This window comes from Podarcis cretensis (genome assembly GCF_951804945.1).
Source record: "Podarcis cretensis genome assembly, chromosome: 16".
Lineage (NCBI taxonomy): Eukaryota > Metazoa > Chordata > Lepidosauria > Squamata > Lacertidae > Podarcis > Podarcis cretensis.
Window position 1 is genome coordinate 23842551 of NC_137186.1, and position 25619 is coordinate 23868169.

Genomic DNA, 25619 nt, shown 5'->3' on the forward strand with positions numbered 1-25619 from the left:
GGTGCGGCCGGCTCCCCCTGCACCCCCCACGCTACGCCAATGGGTCCTGATTCTGGGATTGTTTTATTAATCTGTATTTTATTGTGTTGTTTTTAAATATTGGAAGCTACCTTGAATCCCAGCTTTTGAGATAGGTGGGATATAAATACATTAAATAAACAATAATAGATAATCTAATAAAGCAGAGTGATGTGTGGGCGATCCAGGATAAGCCTGCCAATAATGCACTATTATTGCTTCAATCACTTGTTGCAGAATAGCCCCCTCCAACAAAAACAGGTGACCCTGTGACTATATGGACAGCTCGCTTCTGGAAAACATCACAAAATGATATATGCTCAAACAGTTGAATTTGCTTTTTTGTTGTTGCTCCAAAATAATAAAAAGATAGGGTGAAAAGGGACCGTTCCCTGTAACATCCCTACTGCTCAACAGCTATTTCTTTTTAAAAGGACATTCGCTGAGCCCCCAGTGGCCACTTGCAGACGTCACTGCCGTGTCTCCCACGGTATCTGCAGCCTCACGGTAACAGAATTGCAGGGGAAAAAATCCAGGAACTACCATCCTTGTTTCCGTGGCAACACCAGCCGACTGGGACACTGTGATATACAGTCGCCTAGCAACCAGCGACAAGAGCTCCTGAGCCGCTCTGGAAATTGCAAATAAGCCATCCAGGCTGAGATTGATCGTCCTGAGGCAAAGGAGGGGCAAGGCACATTGCTGTGCAATCCGCAGCGCTGACTGTTCTGGTACAAGAATGATGAGGGGAAATGCACACGTCATCCCTGGCTTCTGGGGACAGGAGGGATACGGGAGCTGAAGGAAGGGGACGTGTGCCTTCCGAAGCAGCAAGAAGAGCCAAACATAGGAAACTGCCTTATACTGACTCACATGAGTGGTCCAATTAGCTCAATATTGTCTACACTGTCTGTCAGCAGCTCTCCACGGTTTAAGATAAGGAGTCTATCCCAATAATAATAATAATAATAATAATAATAATAATAATAATAATTTATTATTTGTATTCCGCCCATCTGGCTGGGTTTCCCCAGCCACTCTGGGCGGCTTCTACAGAGACCAAAAATACACTAAAATGTCACACATTAAAAACTTCCCTGAACAGGGCTGCCTTAAGATGTCTTTTGAATGTCAGGTAGTTGTTTATCGCTTTGACATCTGATGGGAGGGCGTTCCACAGGGCGGGTGCCACTACCGAGAAGGCCCTCTGCCTGGTTCCCTGTAGCTTTGCTTCTAGCAATGAAGGAACCACCAGAAGGCCCTCGGTGCTGGACCTCAGTGTCCGGGCAGAATGATGGGAGTGGAGATGCTCCTTCAGGTATACTGGAGATGTTGGGAATTGAATGTGGAACCGTCTACAGTGGTACCTCAGGTTACGTACTTAATTCGTTCCGGAGGTCCGTATTTAACCTGAAACTGTTCTTAACCTGAATCACCACTTTAGGTAATGGGGCCTCCTGCTGCCGCCGGGCTGCAATTTCTGTTTTCATCCTGAAGCAAAGTTCTTAACCTGAAGCACTATTTCTGGGTTAGCGGAGTCTGTAACCTGAAGCATATGTAACCTGAAGCGTATGCAACCTGAGGTACCACTGTACATGCAAAACAGATGCTGTACATCAGGTACGTCCAACTCCCCAGAGACTGTGATCTACTCCCCGTATTAAAAAACTGGCAGTGATCTACTATCCATTGTCATTGGATGGAGGAGGAGCGTGCATGAGGTGGGTGGATTGCCCAGAGTTCTTCAGCTTTTATCTGTTAACTTTTGGTAAACTTTATTTAATCCCACGATCGATAAGGGTCCCGCGATCTACCAGGATCAGCCGGGGATCTACTGGTAGATCGCAACCTACTGGTTGGACATGCCTGCTGTACATGGTTCTTCACTATACTGAGTCAGAACCTTGGTCCATCTAGCTCAGTATTGTCAGAGTCAGCAAACTTTTTCAGCAGGGGGCCGGTCCACTGTCCCTCAGGCCTTTTGAAGGGCCGGACAATATTTTGAAGGGGGAAAAAGAACAAATTCCTATGCCCCACAAATAACCCAGAGATGCATTTTAAATAAAAGCACATATTCTCCTCATGTGAAAACACCAGGCAGGCCCCACAAATAACCCAGAGATGCATTTTAAATAAAAGGACACATTCTACTCATGTAAAAACACGCTGATTCCCGGACCGTCCACGGGCCGGATTTGGAAGACAATTGGGCCGGATCCGGTCCCTGGGTCTTAGTTTGCCTACCCATGGTCTACACCAGGGGTAGTCAACCTGGTCCCTACCGCCCACTAGTGGGTGTTTCAGGATTCTAGGTGGGCGGTAGGGGGTTCTACAGCACAAGCTGAATCCTCCTTCCAACGAGCACTGGTGGGCGGTAAGGAAATTTTACCATCAAGAAAGATGCATTAGTGGGCAGTAGGTATTAAAAGGTTGACTACCCCTGGTCTACATTGACTGGCAGTATCTTTTCAGGGCTTCGGATAGGGGGTCTCTCTCCCAGCCCTGCCTGATGTTAGGGGTTGAACCTGCAACCTTATGAATACAAAACAGATGTTCCAGCACTGAGCTGCAATCCTTTCCAAGAAGACATTTTCAGGCAACCTTTCCAGTATGTGTTAACTTCAAGCACACCTTGCTGAATAATGAGATCCTTCTCAGGTCTCTTTGTTCATTTGCAAAACAGACATAGCAAAAGTATAAATGCACACAGAGAAGAGCTGCAATTAGGGATTGAGGAGAAATTTGGTAGTCTTTTAGTGTGAACCTACCTAATGAGCAGCTTCTGAAACACAGCTATCCATTGATATTTGCCCTTCTCCAAAAATTGTGATTCAGCTCTCCAACAAAATAGCATGACCCCAAATGCAACTATTAGGGGGGAAGAATGCCTAAAATGCATATATTATATGTGGAAATAATATGCAAAAACCAGCTTGCAGAATGGTGGATATAACAGGCGAAATGACGTACAAAAACGTGTCAATTGGGGAAAATTTGCACTAAAATGCTGGCGAATTTTCACTTGCAAAAATGTACGTTAGGCAAAACTGCACACAAACATGTGAATGTCAGAAATTTGACTGAAATACTGATGAATATTTTTAAATATTTTTATTTTAAATAATAAAAAATCGTGAACTGATGAAAAAAGTGGAAAGTTGCACATAAGACTGGAAAAATGAGAAACAGAGAAAAAGTGAAATTGACATAGGAAGGTTGGGAAAGGATGAGGTTTTCTTTAGGTATTTGGGTGCCAAGACATTTAGGTCTTTGACAGAGCCGTAGCTACAGGGTGGGGGTGGGGAGATAGCCAGGTTTTTTGCCCCAGTTGAAGCCTCCAGAGGGTGTGCTATTGAGGCTCCCAGCCTGTGTGTGTGTGTGTGTGTGTGTGTGTGTGTATGCAAGTGTGTGTGTGCAGTAGGGTGTGTGTGTGTGTGTGTGTGTGTGTGTGTGCGCGCGCGCCAAACCAGGTCTTTGACCAGGGTGAAATAAAGCCTAATTTTGCCCCAAGCCACAGCCTTTTTGAAAAGGAAAAGATATGCTCAAATCCTTTTAGAGTAGGGTGTGAAACCTTTTTCAGCCTGAGGGCTGCATACCTGTCTGGGCAACCTTCCAGGAGCCCCGTGCTGTGGAGAGCGGGGACCAGAGGCAAACATGGGCAGAGCAAAAAATGCAAATGCAAATGCTAGTTTCTCCCAGCACCCTTCCCCAGGCTTGCACCATGCTCTCCCTGAGCACTGTCTCCTTGAACTGAGAAAATTCCTCTTGCTCGCCTGGGATGGAGAAGTGTGTATGCAGGAACCTCTAGGTCAGTGTTCCTCAACCTGTGGGTCCCCAGATGTTGGACTACAACTCCCATCATCCCTGAGCTCTGGTCTTGCTAGCTAGGGATGATGGGAGTTGTAGTTCAACAACATCTGGGGACCCACAGGTTGAGAAAGGCTGCTCTAGGTTGTAGTCAATGTGAGTCCTACTCAGAGTAGTCCCACTGAAATGATCAGACATGACTAATGTAGGTACATTCATCTTAATGGCCTACACAGAGTAGGATTAACCTTGGACGCAACCCTTTGCATGGAAGAAGAGCCTTCTGGAACAGGCCAATGGCCCATCTAGGCCAGCATCCTGGCCAAGCAGATGCCTGAAAGGAAATTCGCAATCAGGACTCAAGCTCCACAGCACTCTAGCCTTCTCTGGTATTTTGATTGTGGAGGCAGAGCATAGCCATAATGGCTAGCAACTGTTGACAACCTTATACTCCATGAATTTGTCTAACCCTCTTTTAAAGCCATCCAAGTTGGTGGCCATCAAAGCCTCCTTTGGGAGTGAGTTCTTCAGTTTCAACTATATGCTGTGTGAAAAGTCCTTTTTTAAACTTCCAACACTGAGCTTAATTGAATGTCCACGAGTTCTACTGTTCAGAGAGATGGAGAAAACCTTTTCTCTATCCACTTTTTCCATGACATTCAAAATTTTATAAACTTCTAGCATCTCACTTTTCACTCATCTTTTCTCTAAACCCTTTTCTTAATCTTTTCCAACTCTGCAATATCCTAATAAAAAAAAAAATCCTTCCAGTAGCACCTTAGAGACCAACGAAGTTTGTTATTGGTTTGAGCTTTCGTGTGCATGCACACTTCTTCAGATACTGACTCTTCAGATTGGCTGATCAGCCAATCACCTATTCCCACCACCCTTCTGAGTAATACCCCTCCCCACCCTCTCACTATATATAAGGGCCTGGTGACTTCTCTTTCAGTGTATCTGAAGAAGTGGGCATGCACGCGAAAGTTCATACCAATAACAAACTTAGTTGGTCTATAAGGTGCTACTAGAAGAATTTTTTTGTTTTGTTTCGACTATGGCAAACCAATATGGCTACCTACCTGTATCTACAATACCCTTTGTGAGGTGATGTGATCAGAACTGTACACAACAGATGTGTATAACAGCACTTTTAACAGGGATGATATCAGCAATTTTATTTTCAGTTCCTTTCCTAATGATCCTTAGTGTGGAATTTGCTCTTTTCACAGCTGCCGCACACATTTTAACTGAGCTATCTATTATGATCCCAGCCAAGGCCTTTTTCCTGGTGCGTCGCATGAATCAGACCCCATGAATGTATATATGAAATTAAGATATATATATTTTGTCTCAACATGCATCACTTTATGCTTTCCTCTGATATACATCACTCTGATTTTTGTGTGGCTGGAATGCAGCCTTGCCTACAAAGATTAACATCTGTTGCCCTGTCCACTTTCCCCTCTAGGCCCACTCACCACCGTGTGGTCCCCAAAATCCTGCTTGCAAAGTAATGTGGGCCCCCATGCTGAAAACAGCTCCCCAAAGAGAAAGAGAAGCAACGTCAGGTGAAGGAGCATGGACTTCAAAAGAAATACCAAGCTGTTTGAGCAGTTCTGACAACCACATGAGACTCACTCACCCTGCTGAGCTGATCTAAGAGTCTTTGGTTCTGTTCAGAGAGTTCCTGGACTGCCCTCGTTTTCTCTCGGTCAGCTTCTCGGAGGTGAACCTGTTGCTTCTCCAGCTCATCCTGGAGTTGCTTCACATCGCTTTCCAGCTCCGACACTCGTCCTTCCCACTCTCCTTCTTTGTTCTCAAACCGTCGCCTTAGTTCATGCTTCTCTTGTTCCAAGTGCTGTGTAACAGGGGAGAGGGAGGGGGAAAGGGTCAAAATGTCACTGTTCCAACCCTTCGTGCTTTCCTGCTGCCATGCACGTTTTTTAAAATTAAAAAATGCACAACTTAAGTCACATCGATTCCAGCCAGGCCTGCCCAAAGACATTTTGCTTCTCTGGGGTCAGTCAAGTACTAGATGGTGCCCTTTCTCAGTTCCACGTAAGGAAGCCAGAAAAACTGGTTATCTGAATCCTCTTCGAGGCATCTGCAGATTGTAAGCATCTTCCAGCAGCAATTCAACTGCATTCCAGTACTTTGGTTCACACCTAAAAGGCCCCTGCAGAAGTTATTATTATTGTTATTGTGCATTCATGATTATTTGTACTCATGGTGGTTTTGCGGCAGTGTGGTGGGATCCTGCTTTTTAATATTCTTTGGGCCTGCAAAGGTTTTAGGGCAGACATACAGCTTCATTTCCAATCAGTGCATGTCCAATAAATTCCCTCTGATAAACCCAGTGCAGACTGATTAATTATTTTATTTTATTTTTTAAAGATTTTTATTGATACAGCAAGAAAAAAGAAAAAAACAACACAAATACCAAATTACACACAGGAATAACCATAGACATATAATTTTCTTAGCAAACAATAACATACATTGGTCTTAACACTAAAGACCCAACCTCCCGTCTATTCCATATTTCGATTTCATATATTGCCAATACACACTTTTATCATAATTAAACTTTTTCTTAATATATCTAATTTCTTATATCTACCTTGCTACTATTGCTGAAGTTCCTCGAATGCTGCAAAAGAATTTAAACTACCATATTTATAACCTCCCATTTTGAAACAAATTCCTGTTTTGATTTATTCTTTATTTTTTCTGATAGACCATGGATCCAAAAGCTGACAGAATATGCCGAATTAGATGGTCTAGCAGACTGATTCATTTTGGCAAATGGGGTACTGCCCCACCAACCTTGGTCTGCCCTCAACCAGCCCCTATCCGCCTGCCTTCCTACTCACATTCAGCCCACGGAGTGGCACATCCTGTCAACATCCTTCTCTTTAGTCTCAGTGTTGCCTTTGTAGGACTCAACAATGAGGAGAATGGGGACAAATCTAGAATTACAGGCCAGTTGCAGCTAAATATTACACTTGTGGAAGTCTATGCAAGGATACCCACTAGCACAACAGAGCTTTATCACTTCTTTTTCCCCTGTGCTCCCCCAAATTGGTTCCAGGGAATTAATAATAATAATACTAATCATACTAATAATAATTTATTATTTATACCCCGCCCATCTGGCTGGGCTTCCCCAGCCACTCTGGGTGGCTTCCAACAAAATATTAAAATACCGTAATGCATCAAACATTAAAAGCTTCCCTAAACAGGGCTGCCTTCAGATGTCTTCTAAAAGTCTAGTAGTTGTTCTCTTTGACATCTGGTGGGAGGGCGTTTCACAAAGAGGGTGCCACTACCGAGAAGGCCCTCTGCCTGGTTCCCTGTAGCTTTGCTTCTCACAGTGAGGGAACCGTCAGAAGGCCATCAGCACTGGTCCTCAGTGTCCAGGCTGAACGATGGGGGTGGAGACGCTCCTTCAGGTATACTGGGCCGAGGCCATTTAGGGCTTTAAAGGTCAGCACCAACACTTTGAATTGTGCTGGGAAATGTACTGGAAGCCAATGTAGGTCTTTCAAGGCCTGTGTTACGTGGTCTCGGCGGCCGCTCCCAGTCACCAAGGGGATTTGAGAGGTGCAGAGGGAGACGAGGAGAGATAATTCTATCAGGAATGACATGCCTGCGCTGACATAATTATTGTAATAGCATGATGCTGAATTCCACCCTACCGGTCCCACCAGTGTGATATCCTGTAAGTTTTTATACCACAAATGTCCTGGTATGTGTGTCCTACTTTACCGCATTATAGCACCCAGCATCACAGAAAAATTAATAAAGAGGAATTACATGCAGAAAGTGTAGTGTAAATCTACCACTAATCCACTATTATTGCATCAATGACATGTTGCCGAATATCCCCACGAAAAGATCCATCTTGCTGAATGCTGTTGACACTGACTGGCAGCAGCACTCCAGAGTTTCAGACAGAAACCTGTCTAAGCCTTTAAAGAGCTGCTGTCAACAGTTCTGTTGAACAACCACACCCTAGGCCAGGGGTAAGCAAACTTTTTCATCAGGGGGCCAGTCCACTGTCCTTCAGACCTTGTGGGGGGCCGGACTATATTTTGAAGGGGGAAAAATTAACAAATTCCTATTCCCCACAAATAACCCAGAGATGCATTTTAAATAAAAGTACACATTCTACTCATGTAAAAACATGCTGATTCCCAGACTGTCCATGGGCCAGACTTAGAAGGCGATTGGGCCCGTTTGCCTACCCCTGCCCTAGGCTAACCCCAACCTCTCTCACCACCAAAGGAACACAAGTGAACAGCAGAGAACCTGCACAAGCAACGCTGAAACAAAACCCCACATATATTAAGTAAAGTAGAAGCATCGCCACCCGACCCCAACCCCACTCATCTTTCTCCTCCTCTCCCCCCCTTTTCTTCTTAGTGTCTTCAACAAATGAAACCGATTTGTAAAAAATGTTACATGGGGGGAAAAAATAAGAGAGACATTGCACATACTTTTGTAAATCATTTATTTAATAAAAATACATTAAAAAAAACAGTTCTGTGGTAGATAGATCAAGGGTTCAGCCCAGTGTAAAGCAGCTTTCTTTGCTTCTCATGGATTTCAGGCAGGGGGTGTTCCCAGCCCTAACTGCAGACACCAGCAATTGAACCTGGAATCTTCTGCATGCAAGGAGTTGCCCTACCGCTGTGCTTTGACCCTTCTCCTAAAAGTAAATATCTCTGTCCTCATGGTTCAGAACAAAGGGTTAACTTAAACGGGAAAATGGAGCAGCTTTATACCAAGTCAGTATTGTCGTGGGATTCAATCACATACCAGCAAATTCAGGTCACACAATTATGGCTATTTAGGAGGCCTTTTGCAGCATACCTGCTTCCTGCAAAAGAGGAGACTTTCCAAGCTAAGGAAAGCATTGGGGCAATGCTATGAAAAGTGTGGAATAACACCTGCTTTGAGGCAATGTCATCTAACCTCCCTGCAAACAAATCAGAATGAATGCTCATTAAATAGCCACCATTGTCCAACCTCTCTTATTTTATTTTATTTTATTTTATTTATTTTTAAAGATTTTGTTGATTTACAAAAGTGTGCAATGTCTCTCTATCTCTCTGAAAATAAATCAAGATAAATCGTTCTTTTGCCAAACCTTTATTAGGCATTACAGGTACAGACCATCTTAAAACATCCATATACAATCATACACACACACATATATACACACATACACAAACACAAAGAAGCAGCCATATAAGATAATATAGTAAAAAAAATTATCATTGGATTGTCTTTCATTCTTTTATCAAGATGAATGCTGAATAAACAGATCATCTGGGAGCACACCCAAAGTCTCTTGTTCTCTTAAATAAAAACATAAGAATAGCCTGCTGGATCAGGCCAGCAGGCAGAGCATAGCCACCAAGGCTAACAGTCACTGGTATCCTTTCCTTAGCTGCCATTCCTCCCTTGCTTTCACCTCTGCCTAAAACCATTCCCTAGAAGACCTGTATGATATCATCTCTCCTTCCTTCAAATTCCTCCAGGTGAACAAAGGAAGTTGTTTTATACCAAGTCAGACTCATTGGTCAATCTAGCTCAGTGTGGTCCACACCGACTGGCAGTCACTCTCTAGAATTTCAGACAGTGATTTGTCCCAGCCTTTCCTGGAGAGGCAGGGGATCAAACCTGAGACCTTCTGAATGCATCTACCACACAGTAAGCTTTTAAAGCAACCTTATTACATTTTTAGTGCCTCATCTCCAAGTAGATTCAAGGATAAAAAATGCATAGCATTTATATAATTCTGATTGTCCAAAATGCTTCAGGCACATGATTTCAGCATGACCATGCTCCCTGGGTCTGATGGGAGTTGTAATGAAAATATCTGGAGGGCATCAGGCCACTTGCATCATCATCATTATTATTATTATTATTATTATTATTATTATTATTATTATTATCCCGCCCTTCACCCTAAGGTCCCAGGGCAGGTTACAGCATTGAAACACAATATAACAACTATTTAGCATTAGTTTGGTTTTTTTACTGCAGAGGGACTGAGTGAGTTCATATCGCAGGTCACAAGTAAGTTTATATCGGAGGCAAGAGTTGAACAAGGGGATTCTAGATTCAGGCTCCATCTCTCAGGTTGCCATGCTGCATGCCTTTAGAGAAAAAAAGCCCAGAGTGTTCAATGGGCCTTACTCCCAAGAAAGTATGTGAGTGCATACAGGATTGAAGCTGTTGCATCTAGTGCAATTGCATGAGGGATGATTGAGAGCTCAATGACTACATATTGTCACTGAAATAAACTCATGATGGGCCAGAGACCAGTGTGGCCTATATATTTGTGGAAGGTGAGAGAAACTTGAAATATGGGGAAGCAGAAGATGGGTGCCCAGCAGGGAACAGCTGTAGCTTAGTGGTAGAGCACCTGCTTTGCATGCAGAATGTCTCAGGGCTGGAGTGACCGCTGCCCCAAATCCTGGAAAGGTACTGCCAGTCAGGGTAGAAAATACTGAGCCAGATGGACTCCATATAGTGAAGGGCCATAGCTCAGTGGTAGAGCACCTGCTTAGCATGCAGAAAATCCCAGGTTCAATTGCTGGGAACATTCCCTGTGTGAAATCCATAAGGAGCATAGGAAGCTGCTTTATACTGAGCTGAACTCCTGATCCATCTTGCTGTTCAGGGATGCAGGAGAGGATATGTTGTTTGGTTATAGCCTTTCCCGCTTGTGTTAACAAATTCACAATTTAGCAGAGTAACATTCCCCTTTTTAAACTCACAGCGGATGCGTTTGCTCAGGCTCGCTAAAGCCTCTATAATAACTGTTCTGGTATTTTCCCCTTATTCCCTCATAAAAGATAAGACACGACACAGTCTTCTATAAAAGTATAAAAAAAGTTTACTCACTCACATTCTGTTCACAATCGGATCCCAGAAGGCAGACTTAGCTTAGAAAAGTAACATACACCTGGAAACTATCTCATAAGGAGAAAGTTCCTCTCTTGGCTAGAAGCCAAGAGAGCATCTTTGGCTAAGCAGATGTTGCCTCTCCGACGAAAATAGTCATAGAGAGAGAGATGGCTGTCCTGCCCTATGCTTTTGTCGTTACCTGCACAGGTGAGGCCACACCCACCTCTAGACACATGCAGAGGAAGTCTGTCCCAGCCCAGAAGGAAACAGGAAGTTTACCTGCTGGCTGGACAAACATTCCTCCCATGTGTAAACATGTTCACTCTAGGAATGTTGTACTTGACTGCTCTTGTGTTTCACATCCCACACTTGCTGAGTACTATTGACACTGACTGCTGGCAGCAGCTCTCCAAAGGTTTCTGTCGGAAACTCTGCAGAACTGCTGCCAGTCAGTGTCAACAGTACTCAGCAAGATGGAGCATGGGTCAGACTCAAGGCAAGGCAGCTTTCTATGTTCTTCGTTGGCCTTTAAGAAAAAGGTCGGTGCTAGATGTATGCAAAGCAGTTCAGACTAGAAGCAATTTATAGAATGTTCCATCACTCCTGGATACATAAAGGGTCTTTCAGTGGTTTCCTTGTGTTTCCTAAAGCATTAATGCTGGAGGTCATGAAAAGCTCATTCGGAGGATTTAGTGCAGTCATTTCCAGGCATGAAGGAATTAAGGTCATTTTATATAGAAAGAGGGTGGGGGAGAATACAGCACCACACTAGGGCTAATAGATGGAATTTCAGGAAAATGGTCATTTTTGTGCTTTTTGCATAGAAGTTACAGGCTGGAGACAAAACACTCTCCCTGTCTAAGAGTCAAAAGCAGTTTGAAAGGGGAATTGATGATGTGGTGAATATTTATTTATTTTATTTATATCCCACCTTCCCTTCAATAAGCTCGAGGTGGCATACACGGCTGTCCCCCTCCCCAGGGTGGCTGGTCTCATCCCATCTCACTGTCTAGGGCCAGCAGGGGCTGATGGAAGTTGTAGTCAAAAATATCAGCAGGGCACAGGGACAGCTGCTGTAAACTCTATAGTATTGAATTGCCTCTACCTGTTCTGGAGGCTAGGACCCGAACCAATGGATTCAAGTTACAATAAAGAAGATTCTGACTAAACATCAGGAAGAATTTTCTGACAGTAAGAGCTATTCAACAGTGGAACAGACTTTCGCAAGAGAGAGTGGACCATGGGTAGGAAAACTAAGGCCCGGGGGCCGGATCTGGCCCAATCGCCTTCTAAATCCGGCCCATGGACGGTCTGGGAATCTGTGTGTCTTTACATGAATAGAATGGGTCCTTTTATTTAAAATGCATCTCTGGGATATTTGTGGGGCATAGGAATTCATTCATTTTTCCCCCTTCAAAATATAGTCCAGCCCCCCACAAGGTCTGAGGGGCAGTGGACCAGCCCCCTGCTGAAAACGTTTGCTGACCTCTGTGGTGGACTCTCCTTTCTTGCAGGTTTTAAAGTACAGTATATAAATCAAACTCAAAACAGCCTACTAGGTATCTGCATTAAAGTTGTTTGCAATGTGCTCTAAGTGGGGCATCCCTTGGGCTTAACTTGGAAACTACAGCTGGTATAGAATGCAGCAAGTAGGTTGTTGACTGGGGCATTTCTTCAACACCGTTTGACACCTCTGAGGGTGCTGCACTGGCTGCCAATATGCTAGCAGGAACATTTCTCTTTGTAAACTACTTTGAGGGTTTTTTAAACAGTCAACCGGTGTATAAATTTTATGAAAGGAAACATTTCATGGTTTCTACTTTTAGCATTGGGACCGCCTCACCCAATATATACCTGCCCAGCAACTGCAATTCTCAGACAGGCACTGCTGAGGGTGTGCTTAGCTTGCCCTAGAAACTAGGATTTCAGGATTGTAACTCCAGCCCTCTGTAATCAATTACCAGCCAGAATTGCACAGGTGCATCACATCATGTTGTTTAGCTACCTAATTAATACCTTTTTAGGCTTTCCTTGATGGCTGACCCAGTCACTTACACAATACTGATTGCCTATTTGCAAAAAGAAGTTTTGTTGTTTTCTAGAAGTGGTAAGATAGGGTTTTAGAAATGATTTTATTGCTTTTAGAAATGGGTTTTGTGTTTTATCCTGTACACTGCTCCAGTGGCCTCTGTTAACTAAGTAACTAAATGCTTAGTGGGAAGGAGAGCAGGTAGATCAAGGACCCGGCCAGACATCCTTGTTACTGCACATTCATTATCATTTGGTGCTCATGGCAATATCAGGGAAGTTATGCATGATCCTGATTTCAGTATTGTTTACACCTGCAGAACTCTTGGGGCAAGTGTTCTGTTCTGTTTTTGTTTTGTCCTGCTTTTCTTGCACTATTGAGCAAGGGTGCTCATCTGGATGACAAAATGTAGTAACATTGGGGAAGCTTCACAGAGAATATAATAAAATAGAATGGTACGTGAACGGTCCAGTATAAACCTATACTCTTAAACTACGGTGCCCAGAATTAGTTGAAGGAAAGAATGTGCTTGAACGTGCTTTAATGATATATAGTGTGACAGCATAGCTGTCAACGTTTCCCTTTTTTAAAGGGAAATTCCCTTATTCCGAATAAGATTCATCACAAGAAAAGGGAAAAATTGACAGCTATGGTACACAGCCTACGTGGGACACAAGTGGTGCTGTGGGTTAAACCACAGAGCCTAGGGCTTGCCGATCAGAAGGTCGGCAGTTCGAATCCCCGCGACGGAGTGAGCCCCTGTTGCTCAGTCCCTGCTCCTGCCAACCTAGCAGTTCGAAAGCACGTCAAACTGCAAGTAGATAAATAGGTACCACTCCGGCAGGAAGGTAAACAGTGTTTCCGTGCGCTGCTCTGGTTCGCCAGAAGTGGCTTAGTCATGCTGGCCACATGACCCGGAAGCTGTATGCTGGCTCCCTCAGCCAATAAAGCGAGATGAGTGCCGCAACCCCAGAGTCGGCCACGACTGGACCTAATGGTCAGGGCTCCCTTTACCTTTACCTTTATACAGCCTACAGTTTCATCATCCCTGATCATTGGCTGCGCTGGCTGAGACTGGTGGGACCAGGAGTCCGACAACTTTTGAAGTGTTACTTGAACCACACCCCTGCCCTAAAGGGAAGGAATCCACAGAAAATAAAAAAGGCATCAAGAAAGGGTGAGTGGTGACAGGGATATTACACCCATTCTCCCCCAGATCTGCCAGCCTCAGCACTGTCGAATGCCAGTGTCATTCAGGGCACACTGATTGGAGAGTGCATAGGCTAGCATGCTGTCTCCTCATCCAATCAGCATGCCCAAAGAACTAGGCTAGGAGGGGCCTACGGTGGCATTTTATCCCTCCCCCTGACAACTGCCTGTGCTTGTTTAGGGAGGCCCTCTCACTCTGAGAATCGAGGCTTCAAAATAAGTTATGAAACCATGGAAAGTGCAAGTGGGACAGAGCATCGTCCTAGGAGCACAGCACAACTGCTGCTGGCCATCTGGGCAACTATGAGCATGTTGCTTCCTGCCAAACTTATCCTCCTACTTGCAAAAATTGTTTTTGTGTGTGTGTGTATGTGTAAACAAAAATAACACAGTCCAAATACTAACAGGATAAGACCAAGGAGTTACACGTGGAGCCTACCCAGAGCAAGATCACACAGAGCTCCAACTCTCATGTACAGAAAAAGTGAGGAACCTGTGGACCTCCAAATGCCGTTGGACTAAAGTTCCAACAATCCCTGACAACTGCCCACACTGGCTGGGACGGGTGGAACTTGCAGCCCAAGAACATCTAAAACAGGGAAGAGGAACCTGTGTCTCTCCAGTTGCCAAGTCCCATCAGCCCTAGCTAGCATCATCAATGGCCAGGGATTATGGAAGCTGGAACACAGCCACCTCTGGAGGGTTACAGGTTAGCCAACCTGCTCTCATCTGTACTACTTAGGTGGCAATCCTTGGTCTCTCTCCCCCATCCCATTCTTTCTCAACTCCCTTTGAATGGGTAAAAGTAGGAGGCCTATAGAGGGGCTAGGGAATCTGTTTTCAGTGCCAGGGCCGCACGCCCTTGTAGGGAGTCGCCTGCTGTTGGTGGGTGGGGTCAGAGGCAAGAGCAGATGGAACAATGTATGTTAATGTACCTTTGTACAGTGGGTTAGATTCTCTGCACACCCCTCCGTCTCTAGACTCCATCAAGACAAGCAAGAGGCATTACCAGAGTTTAAGGACATGTTTCCATCAGCCCTAGCTAGCATGGTCATACTGGCTGGGGATGATGGGAGCTGTGGTCCAGGACATTTGGAAGGACACCAAGTTGAAGACTGTTTTCTGTTGTATTTTAACGATTTTTTCCCCACCATTCATATGCTACTGTGATTTTAAAATAACTGTAAGCCACACTGAGCAGTACATAGGCCCTAGAAATGGAAAATACACATTTCTTTCTTTATGAAAATTCCAGACAAACAATAACACTCAAGAGGGTGCAAAGCAGGGCCAGAAAGAGTTGTGGCTTGGGGAGAGTGGGTGTGGCACAGGAAAGTCCCAAGGGCCAGACAGAGAGGCCTGGAAGTCCTCAGGCTTCCCTGACTCTGAGCTTACCAAATAGGGGCCATATGTTGATGGGGCTCCCAGCGCTAGAACCTGGTCAGATGAAGGACATTTCTATGTTGGGTGCATGCAGTTTCTGTATTTCAGCCAGTGCTGGCACTAAATATGTCTTCTGTAGCATTCAAAATAATTAAGGGACATCTGGCAAACGTGGAGTAAACAGGGCCTTCCCCTCTCCTCTCAGGACTGCACCTTTCAGATACTGTACACAGAAGTTCTGCTCTTGCTCTGCTCCACTGCTCAAACCTTCTCCATGGCCTTAGCTAGACTTGCTAGGCCCTGGCAGCACAATCTATTTGCCAGTACCCTGAATTCAGTCCTCTCAAATGTGGTTAGGTTCCCACAAATGGCAGTCCTGAGCATGGGCAGAATACTTTCCCCACACTACAAACAGGAGACCCCGAGACCCAAACCTGAAGTCATAAACCCTTATGAGCAATGACAAATTAGAAAGTGTATGTCACAATCCAAGATGCAAAGGTCTTGGGGAAAGACAGGGGGTGGCTGGAGTTAGCTGATGGGAGAGGCTCTCTGCACATGCTCAGAAACTTTTCCTTCACCATCCCCAAAAGATGTTCTCTGCACATGGTCAGATGCCCTTTGGTTGAATATTCACACCCAGGGTCTAGACTGTAGACCCAAGAACACACACATGTGTTTTGGGACCTGCCACAGTGGTTCTGGGTCTAGGCCTTCGGTATACCCGAGTTCACATTAACTGTCCCCTGCTTGCACATCTGGGGTTATGGGGTAGGAGGAAGCTCCGCGGCCCCCATCTCCGGGCAGGCCACCTGAGTCATAGACACGCAGCTCTCTCCCTTCCAGAATCAGCCCCAGCGAGGGGCGGCTTCCCCTTCCCTTCCCCTCCCCTCCTCGCCCTCTTCGTCCGGGCCGCCTCACCTCCAGCTTATCCGTCAGCTCCTTGTGCATCCTCTCGTACTGGCGGCTCATATCCTGGTTGCGCTCCAGCAGCGCCTTCCCGAGCCGAGCGGCTAACAGCAAATCCTTCTCCTTCTGCCTCATCAGGGAGAGCAGCTCCGGCTGCGGAGCCGCCTCCGCCGGGCCCATGGACTCGGGCTCCCCGGGCGCAGCATCCCCGGCGGCGGCTAGCAGAGCCAGCTCTTCCTCCAGCTCCAGCTCTCCTTCCGAGCCGCCCACCTCGAAGGCCGAGGAAGAGGAAGAGGAAGCGGCGGCGGCGGTGGGCCCGGCTGTGGGCGAGCTCCGGCTGTCCTTGGCTCCCCCCTCCGACGTCGACTGGGGCGGCCCTTGCAGTTCCATGCGGCAGGCGCTGTCCAGTTCCGATGGTGCTGAAACGGGCCCCAAGCAGAAAGCGGACATGGCCGGGCCCCGGGCCACTCCAGGCTACGAAAGCCAGCGGAGCAGGGAGCCCGGAGCCCGCAGCGGGGAGGGAGCCGCGTTTCTCCTCTCCTGCCTCTTCCGTGCGCCCCTGCGCGGAGGCGAGCCGAGCCGCCCTGGGCTTGCGCGCGGGGGCCGCCGCCGCCGCCGCCTACTCTGTCTCGCCGCCCAGCTGGAGCCGCGCGCTCTCAAGGCGATCGGGACGTCCCTCCCTCGGCCGAGTGAAAGCAGCAGCAGTCGTCGTCGTCGTGGCTTTTCTTCCTGCTGCTGCCGCCGGCCCAGCTTTGCAGCGCCGCTCCCCGAGCCCCATCTCCGCCGAGGCGCCTGCAAAACATCGCGCGGCCCCGGGAAGCTCGCGGAAGGCCGCCGCCGCCGCCGCCGCCGGCTGCTGCACAAACAGCCAGCCGACTCGCAAGCCCGGCCCCCCGCCCCGCCCCTCGCCCCTGACGGCAGCAAACACCTGTTTGGCGGCCTGCTCTGATTCGCTTAGCCCGGTAGCTCCACACAAACTGGCCCACAGGTGCGGCCCCCTCCCCTCCCCGCAGCCCTGCCTTGACTTAACCCCCTGCATGCCCGGGAACTTTCCCTTCGCTCTCCTTGGCCTGGGCTGGCGCTGGGCCCAGTTGTTTGATTCACTAAGAAATTATCTCTTTCAGCTTCTGCCTTCTGAAAGAAGGTACTGTACAGGGTTCTAAAGACTAGGACTAGCCGCCTGAGAAACAGTTTCTATCCAAATGCGATTTTGGTTTGAAATGCAGTGTAAGGAGTCTCTATGGGAGTATACTGTATTTAAAAATGGGGTATCAGAATTTTTAGGGGGCTAACCAGGTTGGGATAGCTGGCATAGCAGGCTTGTTGGTTTTTGAATGTCTTATGTAGATTTTTTCAATTTCGTTGTTCTGTATGGGACAATGACAATAAAGATTATCATATCGTATCGTATTTGCAGGCAGCTGTATCAAAGAGCGCATCTCTAAGGGCATTGCTCTTCTGCTCTCGCCAGCCAGACTCTGCATTCAGGAATCCAGCATGTTGTAGCAGACCCCTATAAAACGTCTCCTCAGAAGTAAGGCCCATGCAGTTCAGTTACATCCCAGGTGGGTGGTGATAGCCTCTGGCTGCAATCCTAAAGGCGCTGGTTAGAGAGTAAGTCCGGTTGAATTTGGCCGATTTACTTCTCAGATGACAGGCCTAGACAGCATCTTGAGAAGTAGAGACATCACCTTGCCAACAAAGGTCCGTATAGTTAAAGCTATGGTTTTCCCAGTAGTGATGTATGGAAGTGAGAGCTGGACCATAAAGAAGGCTGATCGCCAAAGAATTGATGCTTTTGAATTATGGTGCTGGAGGAGACTCTTGAGAGTCCCATGGACTGCAAGAAGATCAAACCTCTCCATTCTGAAGGAAATCAGCCCTGAGTGCTCACTGGAAGGACAGATTGTGAAGCTGAGGCTCCAGTACTTTGGCCACCTCATGAGAAGAGAAGACTCCCTGGAGAAGACCCTGATGTTGGGAAAGATGGAGGGCACAAGGAGAAGGGGGCGACAGAGGACGAGATGGTTGGATAGTGTTTTCGAGGTTACCAGCATGAGTCTGACCAAGCTGCGGGGGGCAGTGGAGGACAGGAGTGCCTGGCGTTCTCTGGTCCATGGGGTCACGAAGAGTCGGACACGACTAAACAAAAACAACAAAAACTGAGCTTCGCTTTGTAGTGTTAAATAGCTTCCCCCCCACAGCTTCTTCACAGCCACTAAAACGAATTAGCAGATCCTTCCTGAATTCAAGGAAGGGTCCCCTGGCGATTTTAAGACTTCAGTGTGTTAGCGAACTAAGTTCTTTTCAGAGTAGACCGACTGAAGTTCTTTTCAGAGTAGACCGACTGAAATTAATTGGATCCAAGTTGCTGTTTTTACTACTACTAATAATAATAATTATAATACTACTAATAATTATACTAATAGTTAGTGGGATGCGGGTGGCACTGTGGGTTAAACCACAGAGCCTAGGACTTGCCAATCAGAAGGTCGGCAGTTTGAATCCCTGCGACGGGGTGAGCTCCCGTTGCTCGGTCCCTGCTCCTGCCAACCTAGCAGTTTGAAAGCATGTCAAAGTGCAAGTAGATAAATAGGTACCGCTCTGTCGGGAAGGTAAATGGCGTTTCCGTGTGCTGCTCTGGTTCACCAGAAGCAGCTTAGTCATGATGTCCACATGACCCAGGAGCTGTACGCCGGCTCCCTCAGCCAATAAAGCGAGATGAGCACCGCAACCCCAGAGTCGGTCACGACTGGACCTAATGGTCAGGGGTCCCTTTACCTTTTACTAATAATTATTATTTTATTATTTATATTCCATCCATCTGGCTGGGTTGCCTCAGAGACAAATTCGATCTGTTAGTCACTCAAAGGTCACCAAGCAACTTACAGTGCTGTTAAAACACAATCAGATTTAAAAAACAAAATGAAGAAAAACAAACCACATCAGTCACAGGAAACTTTAGTAGCACACTAATAACAATGTCAGAAATTAATAAACATAACTCCCTCTGAGGGAGGCTCAGAGGGTGGCGATGACCCTGAAGCAGAGCGGGGGGGGGGGGCATTTTTCAGTTGTGGCTTTCCATTTGCAGAATGTATTCCCCAGTGAGGAGGTGCCTTCTTTGAAATCTTTTCTGGCACAAGTTCCTCTTGCACACCCTTTCCTCCAGCAGGCTCCCAAGGGGCAGAAAGATCAATTAGCAGCACTTATTGTATGCCCTTGGGCACCTCCATTTTGTCCTCTACAGCAGTCTCCCAGGAAGTGGTGAAATCAATCTGAAGCAGCTCTGCCTGCCAGCCCTTCTTCTCTTGTACAGTGGTACCTCAGGTTAAGAACTTAATTTGTTCCAGAGGTCCGTTCTTAACCTGAAACTGTTCTTAACCTGAGGTACCACTTTAGCTAATGGGGCCTCCCACTGCCGCCGCGCCACACAATTTCTGTTCTCATCCTAAAGCAAAGTTCTTAACCCAAGGTACTATTTCTGGGTTAGCGGAGTCTGTAACCTGAAGTGTCTGTAACCTGAGGTACCACTGTACACCCTTTCCCACACAGGCTCCTTGGAAGTAGAAAGATTTATCAGCAGCCCCTCAGCTCTAGGTCTCTTTGGCTACCTTCTTAATCTGGATGCCTGGAAGCTGGGCTTCTAGGTCATTTCGAACCCACTGCAAGGTGATCACCTCACATGGAGTCTCACTTTGCTATACAGTGAGGCTTCTCACTCTGCTCATCCACTCTGGTTGTGGTTATTCTGTTATGTTGAACAGCTGTCTCCACCATTTATGTGACTGCAGCAGCTGCTCCAGCCTTTGGTTACTTCGCTGCCTATACTTCTCCATTTGCCGATTGTGGTGCTCCTTCATCCACCTGAACTGCTCAAGGGTGCTGCTGCTTCTCCCTCCATTTTGACTTCAGGCACACTTTGCTTCTAGGCCCTTTCCACCAGGGAACACAGATCCCACTACTGACACCAGTGTTACGAAGGTTGAATGCCACTTCCAGTCTCTTCCAAGTGAGATTTCAGGAGGTTCCAGATGCTTACCCAGGGTTGTGTTTCCATTGGGAGTCAACACATGGCCAAGATTATGGTGTCTTAAAGAAATATGGTTTACTTTACACATATTTACACCTGGGTGTAGATGGAGCGAGTGCAGGGTTTACAGCAGTCAGATCTCAAGAGGGGCTTGTTCCGCACAAGCTGTGCAGCATCAGATTCCAAGACATCTCCATGCCTCTGTCCCGGTCTCTCTTCAGCCAGCCTACAAGATGGTTCTGACTCTCAGTCACTGCATGGAGTTCTACTGATTTCCTCCTCCTTGTTCCCAGAACATCTTGCTCCAGTCTTCTGTGTAGAAGGGCACTTTTTTCTCTGTGGGCACAGCCTGCTCCTGCCTGTTTTCAGTCCTAACCCTTTTTCTGCCCATGCTAACAATGGCAACTCTGTTTTGCACAGACCCAAGGATCCTTCTCTGATGTGTAGATTACTGGTCACTGTCTCATTCAACCAGCTGGAAGAGACTAGATTGCATAGGCTAAACCCAGGAATTTCCGTCTTTCAGGAGAACTGCTGCACCCTGTATTTTCCCTTCAATATCCCAAATATTATCTAAATTCTACCATTTTACTAATTTCTAGCATTCACTAATTCTAGATCTGCAACATAATACTTTGAGTCACCCTCCAACTCGCCCTGTCAGAAGTCTGGCCACAGCATCATAGGCCAGTTGCAGCTTCTGAATTCTCTCCCAGAGCAACCCCGGGTAAAGCCCTAATAATTCAGCCTACAATAATTCAAACACTCCAGCCACTGCTCTCGAAGTGAAAGATTTCCCCACATTGATTTTCTATGTCTGTAGACTCTGAAGCAGCCACAGACAGTTTGTTCTGCTCGAACTCAATTTGTCTTTCACAGAGCCTATGAGATTGTTTCCAGTCTCTCTCCTTTCTCTTCACCAAGAGGAAATGAGCATCCACAATATTACGCCTTCTGCTGGTAGAGCCTATTATAATCCTCCTGGCCTGATTAGCAAAAGCCACTGTGCTGTTAGCATTAATCTCTAATGCCTCTTTCCAGAGCATGGCACACAAAGGGATTATATGGAGCAGGATTTAATCCACTCCAAACAAAGCCATGCCCCAAAACTGCTGGAGCTCAGAGGACTGGGTGGGAGAAAGGGCATACCCATCTCCCCACATATGTCAGTGTTGCTTTTGCACCTTCCTTGCACATAAGTGACACACAGAGAGAGACACAGACACATGGCTTCTGTCTAGTTCCACTCAAGTGCATTGGTTTGCAAACCCGGAACAATGTGCTTACCCCTGCCCCAGACATGCCAGCACATCCCCCGCCCCATGTCCCACTTCACATGCTCCCTCTGTCGGATATTAATGCTTTGTTTACTTCAAGGTCATCCATTAATCTCCAGTTCAGAAACAACTCTGTCATCGTCCTCTGAATTAAATTATTGAATGCCATTTCCAGAAGCAGGCTGGGAGCTTGCTTTGAACTCCTTCATGTCATCATCCAGCCATTGACTGTGGTATGCACAGAAGCAGATCAAAGTAGTGCACCGATCCAAATCTATGAATGAAAGCCATTTAATTGAGAGCAAATATGAATGCATTGGAAGCTGTCCATGAAACTGTCTCTTGCTACATCAGTCATCCTAAATTATTTTGAGCTGTATACCCTGCAACCCACTGGCCGGCCAGGACATTAGAAGAAGTGAGGCAGGTGGAAAATGCTGGGAAATGGCAGCAAGATGTTGGAGCACACAATAGTGTGAGGCACACAGCCTGTCTGGCATCCCACAAATGATGTTGCTGCCACAGAACTAACAGCTACTGCACCTTTCCTGGAGGAAGTATATTAGTGTAATTCCCTTCTCCCTCCTGTAGAGGGTTAAGACATGAGCACTCAGGTGACACCGCTCCTCTCTCCATCAACAACACCTGCTAAGCATCCAAGGTAAAGGACTGCAAGCTTCAGCTGCTGCCAAGTGCTCACTGCTCTCAGTAGTGGCTGGTGCTCATTGAGACTGGTATGCTGAAATGCAAGGAGCCCAGATAGTGGGCAGAACCAGAGACAACAGATAGAGCCAACTAATACTAGTCTCATTCCCATTCCATCTTCTTCCCTGTGGTGTTGTACAAGGGCAACACAGAGGTTAGGGAAGAGGAAATTACAGTCAAGGCCACCCATCAAGCTCATTGTAAGAATAATAATAATAATAGTAGTAGTAGTAGTAGTAAATTTTTATTTATATCCCGCCCTCCCCAGCTGAGGCCAGGCTCAGGGCGGCTAACAACAATAAAATAATACAGCATTCTAAAATCATTTCATTAAAAAATTACTTCAAATCAAATTGATGGCAACCATTGGGCTAGAGGTCTGTGAAGATTGCCAAAGGAGGGAGTCAGGCTGTGCCCTGGCCAAAGGTTTGGCGGAACAGCTCTGTCTTGCAGGCCCTGCGGAAAGTTGTCAAGTCCGCAGGGCCCTAATCTCTTGTGGCAGAGCGTTCCACCAGATCAGAGCCACAGCCGAAAAAGCCCTGGCTCTGGTTGAGGCCAGCCTAACCTCTCTGTGCCTGGGACCTTCAGGATGTTTTTGTTTGAAGACCGTAAGTTCCTCTGTGGGACATACCAGGAGAGGCGATCCCGTAGGTACGAGGGTCCTAGGCCGTATAGGGCTTTAAAGGTGGGCGTGGGTTAGTTATGGGTAGGTGGAGCTAGGGTGAATGGGCACTGCCCCACCAAATGGACCAGCCTTCACTGGTTGCTGTCTGTCTACATCTCCTTTTGTTCTCCCTAAGCTGCTTTCCCCCCGGGGAAAAGATCTACCCCATACTCATATTATTATTAATAATAATAATAATAATAATAATTTAATACCCCACCCACCTGGCTGGGTTTCCCTAGCCACTCTGGGCAGCTTCCAACAAAATATTAAAATACAATAATTCATCAAATATTAAAAGCTTCCCTAAACAGGGCTGCCTTCAGATGTTTTCTAAAAGTCAAATAGTTCTTTATTTCCTTGACATCTAATGGGATGGCGTTCCACAGGGCGGGTGCCACTACCGAGAAGGCCCTCTGCCTGGTTCCCCGTAACTTCGCTTCTTGCGGTGAGGGAAGCGCCAGAAGGCCCTCAGCACTGGACCTCAGTGTCTGGGCAGAATGATGGGGGTGGAAATGCTCCTTCAGGTATACTGGGCCGATGCCGTTTAGGGCATTCCATGCATACCCCATGGCCAAGATGTTCCCAGTTGTTCCTCCATTGGGTTGTTAATCTACAAGATCCACTACCAGCCTGAGAACCACAAGCAAGTGGTAGGTGGGGCCAGAGTCAAAAATGGGTGGAGCAACAAATGTAAATGTCACCTTTGTACAATAGGCTAGTTTCTACTCAAACAGCCCTCTCTAATCTCCATCAAGCAAGGAAGAGACATTATCAGAGTTCAAGGACACATTCCAGTCAGGTAAAAATACTCTGGAGGAGGGGGGAGAGAGTGAGTTCTGAGGGCAAACTAGACCATAGGTAGGCAAACTAAGGCCCAGGGGCTGGATCCGGCCCAATCACCTTCTAAATCCAGCCCGCAGACGGTCCGGGAATCAGCGTGTTTTTACATGAGTAGAATGTGTCCTTTTATTTAAAATGCATCTCTGGGTTATTTGTGGGGCATAGGAATTCGTTCATTCCCCCCCCCCAAAAAAAAAATATAGGCCAGCCCCCCACAAGGTCTGAGAGACAGTGAAAAAGTTTGCTGACCCCTGAACTATACCAAGATGATAAAGGGTCTGGAAAACAAACCTGTGATGGCCTGGGAATCTGATTCAGAGGCTGAACAGGAGGAATCTCAGCCTGCACAGGAGTCCCCGCCTCCAGGGCCAGCTGAGCTGGGGCAGGGCCTTGAATCTGAAGCGCCTGCACCTGTGCCGGATCCTCAGGAGCAGACACCAGATGAATCCACTCTAGCTCCGGAGGTGATTGAGGACCCATTGCCTACAGGTGCGCCTCTCCCAGCCCTGTCAGGGGAAGGTGAGTCTCCCCCTGGGTCCAGTAACCCTCCAGCCTCTCCTGAGCTGCAGAGGCTCAGGGCAGAGAGGCGGAGGGAACTGGTTTCTCTCAGGAGGAGTGCTCGCCTTAAGGCCAGGAGAGGCGGGTCACCTGTGGGCCAGGACCGCCCCTGGCCTCAGAGAAGATAAAGGCCAGTCAGCCCGGTCCCAGGTTGCGGGAGCAACGACGTTTGGAAAGCTGTTACTGCCAGCACCCAGACCTGTCTTTCCGGAGTTCCTGACCACGCCGGGCTTTTGCTTTGAACCCAGCTTCCCCCTTGGTGGACAGTCTCCAGACCCTTGGCCCAGGACCGGACTTTGACCACGCCTCATGGTAACCCCCCGGGACCAGCACAAAACCTTATGAGGAACCGTTGAGGGAACTTGGTATGTTAGCTAGGCAAAGAGGAGATATGCAATGTTCTTATCTCTAAAAGGTTGTCACACTGAAGATGGAGCAAGCTTGTTTTCTCCTGCTCTGGAGGCTAGGACCTGAAACATCAAGAAACTGACAGTAAGAGCTGTTTGACAGTGCAATAAACTCCCTCAGGAGGTGATGGACTCTCCTTTCTTGGAGATTTTAAACAGAGGTTGGATGGCAATCTGTCATGTAAGTAAAGGTAAAGGTACCCCTGCCCGTACGGGCCAGTCGTGACCGACTCTGGGGTTGTTTGCTCATCTCGCTCTAGAGGCCGAGAGCCAGCGCTGTCCGAAGACACTTCCGGGTCACGTGGCCAGCGTGACGAAGCTGCTCTGGCGAGCCGGCACCAGCGCAGCGCACAGAAACGCCGTTTACCTTCCCGCTATAAAGCGGTACCTATTTATCTGCTTGCACTTAGGGGTGATTTCGAACTGCTAGGTGGGCAGGAGCTGGGACCGAACGACGGGAGCTCACCCCGCCGCGGGGATTCGAACCGCCGACCATGCGATCGGCAAGTCCTAGGCACTGAGGTTTTACCCACAGCGCCACCCGCGTCCCAATCTGTCATATATGATCTAGTTAATATTCATGCATTAATGGGGGTTAGAATAGATGCCCCTTGGGGTCCCTTCCAACTCTACAATATTATGATTCTATGATCCTGGTATACTGTAACATCAGATTGCTTTGCTCAGGATAGGAAAGGTTATTGAGATATTCTCATACTACTGGGCTTATTGATATGCAGCCATAGATTTTAGGGGCTGCTATATGAACTAATTCAAAGTAAAAAGGTAAAGGTAAAGGGACCCCTGACCATTAGGTCCAGTCGTGACCGACTCTGGGGTTGCGGCGCTCATCTCG

The 25619-nt window shown here is 47.0% G+C and overlaps 1 protein-coding gene across 5 annotated transcripts in view; it reads right to left on the bottom strand.

Annotated features, from left to right (window-relative positions):
- The window catches only part of BICDL1 (BICD family like cargo adaptor 1), a 65408-nt gene extending 48233 nt beyond the window's left edge, over window positions 1–17175 (bottom strand). For 2 of the 5 annotated variants that reach the window (XM_079956724.1, XM_079956723.1), the window contains exons 1-2: window positions 16289–17171; window positions 5468–5683 (exon numbers count right to left, since the gene is read on the bottom strand). In XM_079956724.1, coding sequence (XP_079812850.1) covers window positions 5468–5683; window positions 16289–16726 — 654 coding nt within the window. In that variant the 5' untranslated portion in view covers window positions 16727–17171. Of the gene's footprint in view, window positions 1–5467; window positions 5684–16288 lie in introns of all 5 variants that reach the window. The other 3 variants (XR_013833778.1, XM_079956721.1, XM_079956722.1) reach the window with 3 other exon arrangements.
- Window positions 17176–25619: the final 8444 nt, after the last annotated feature.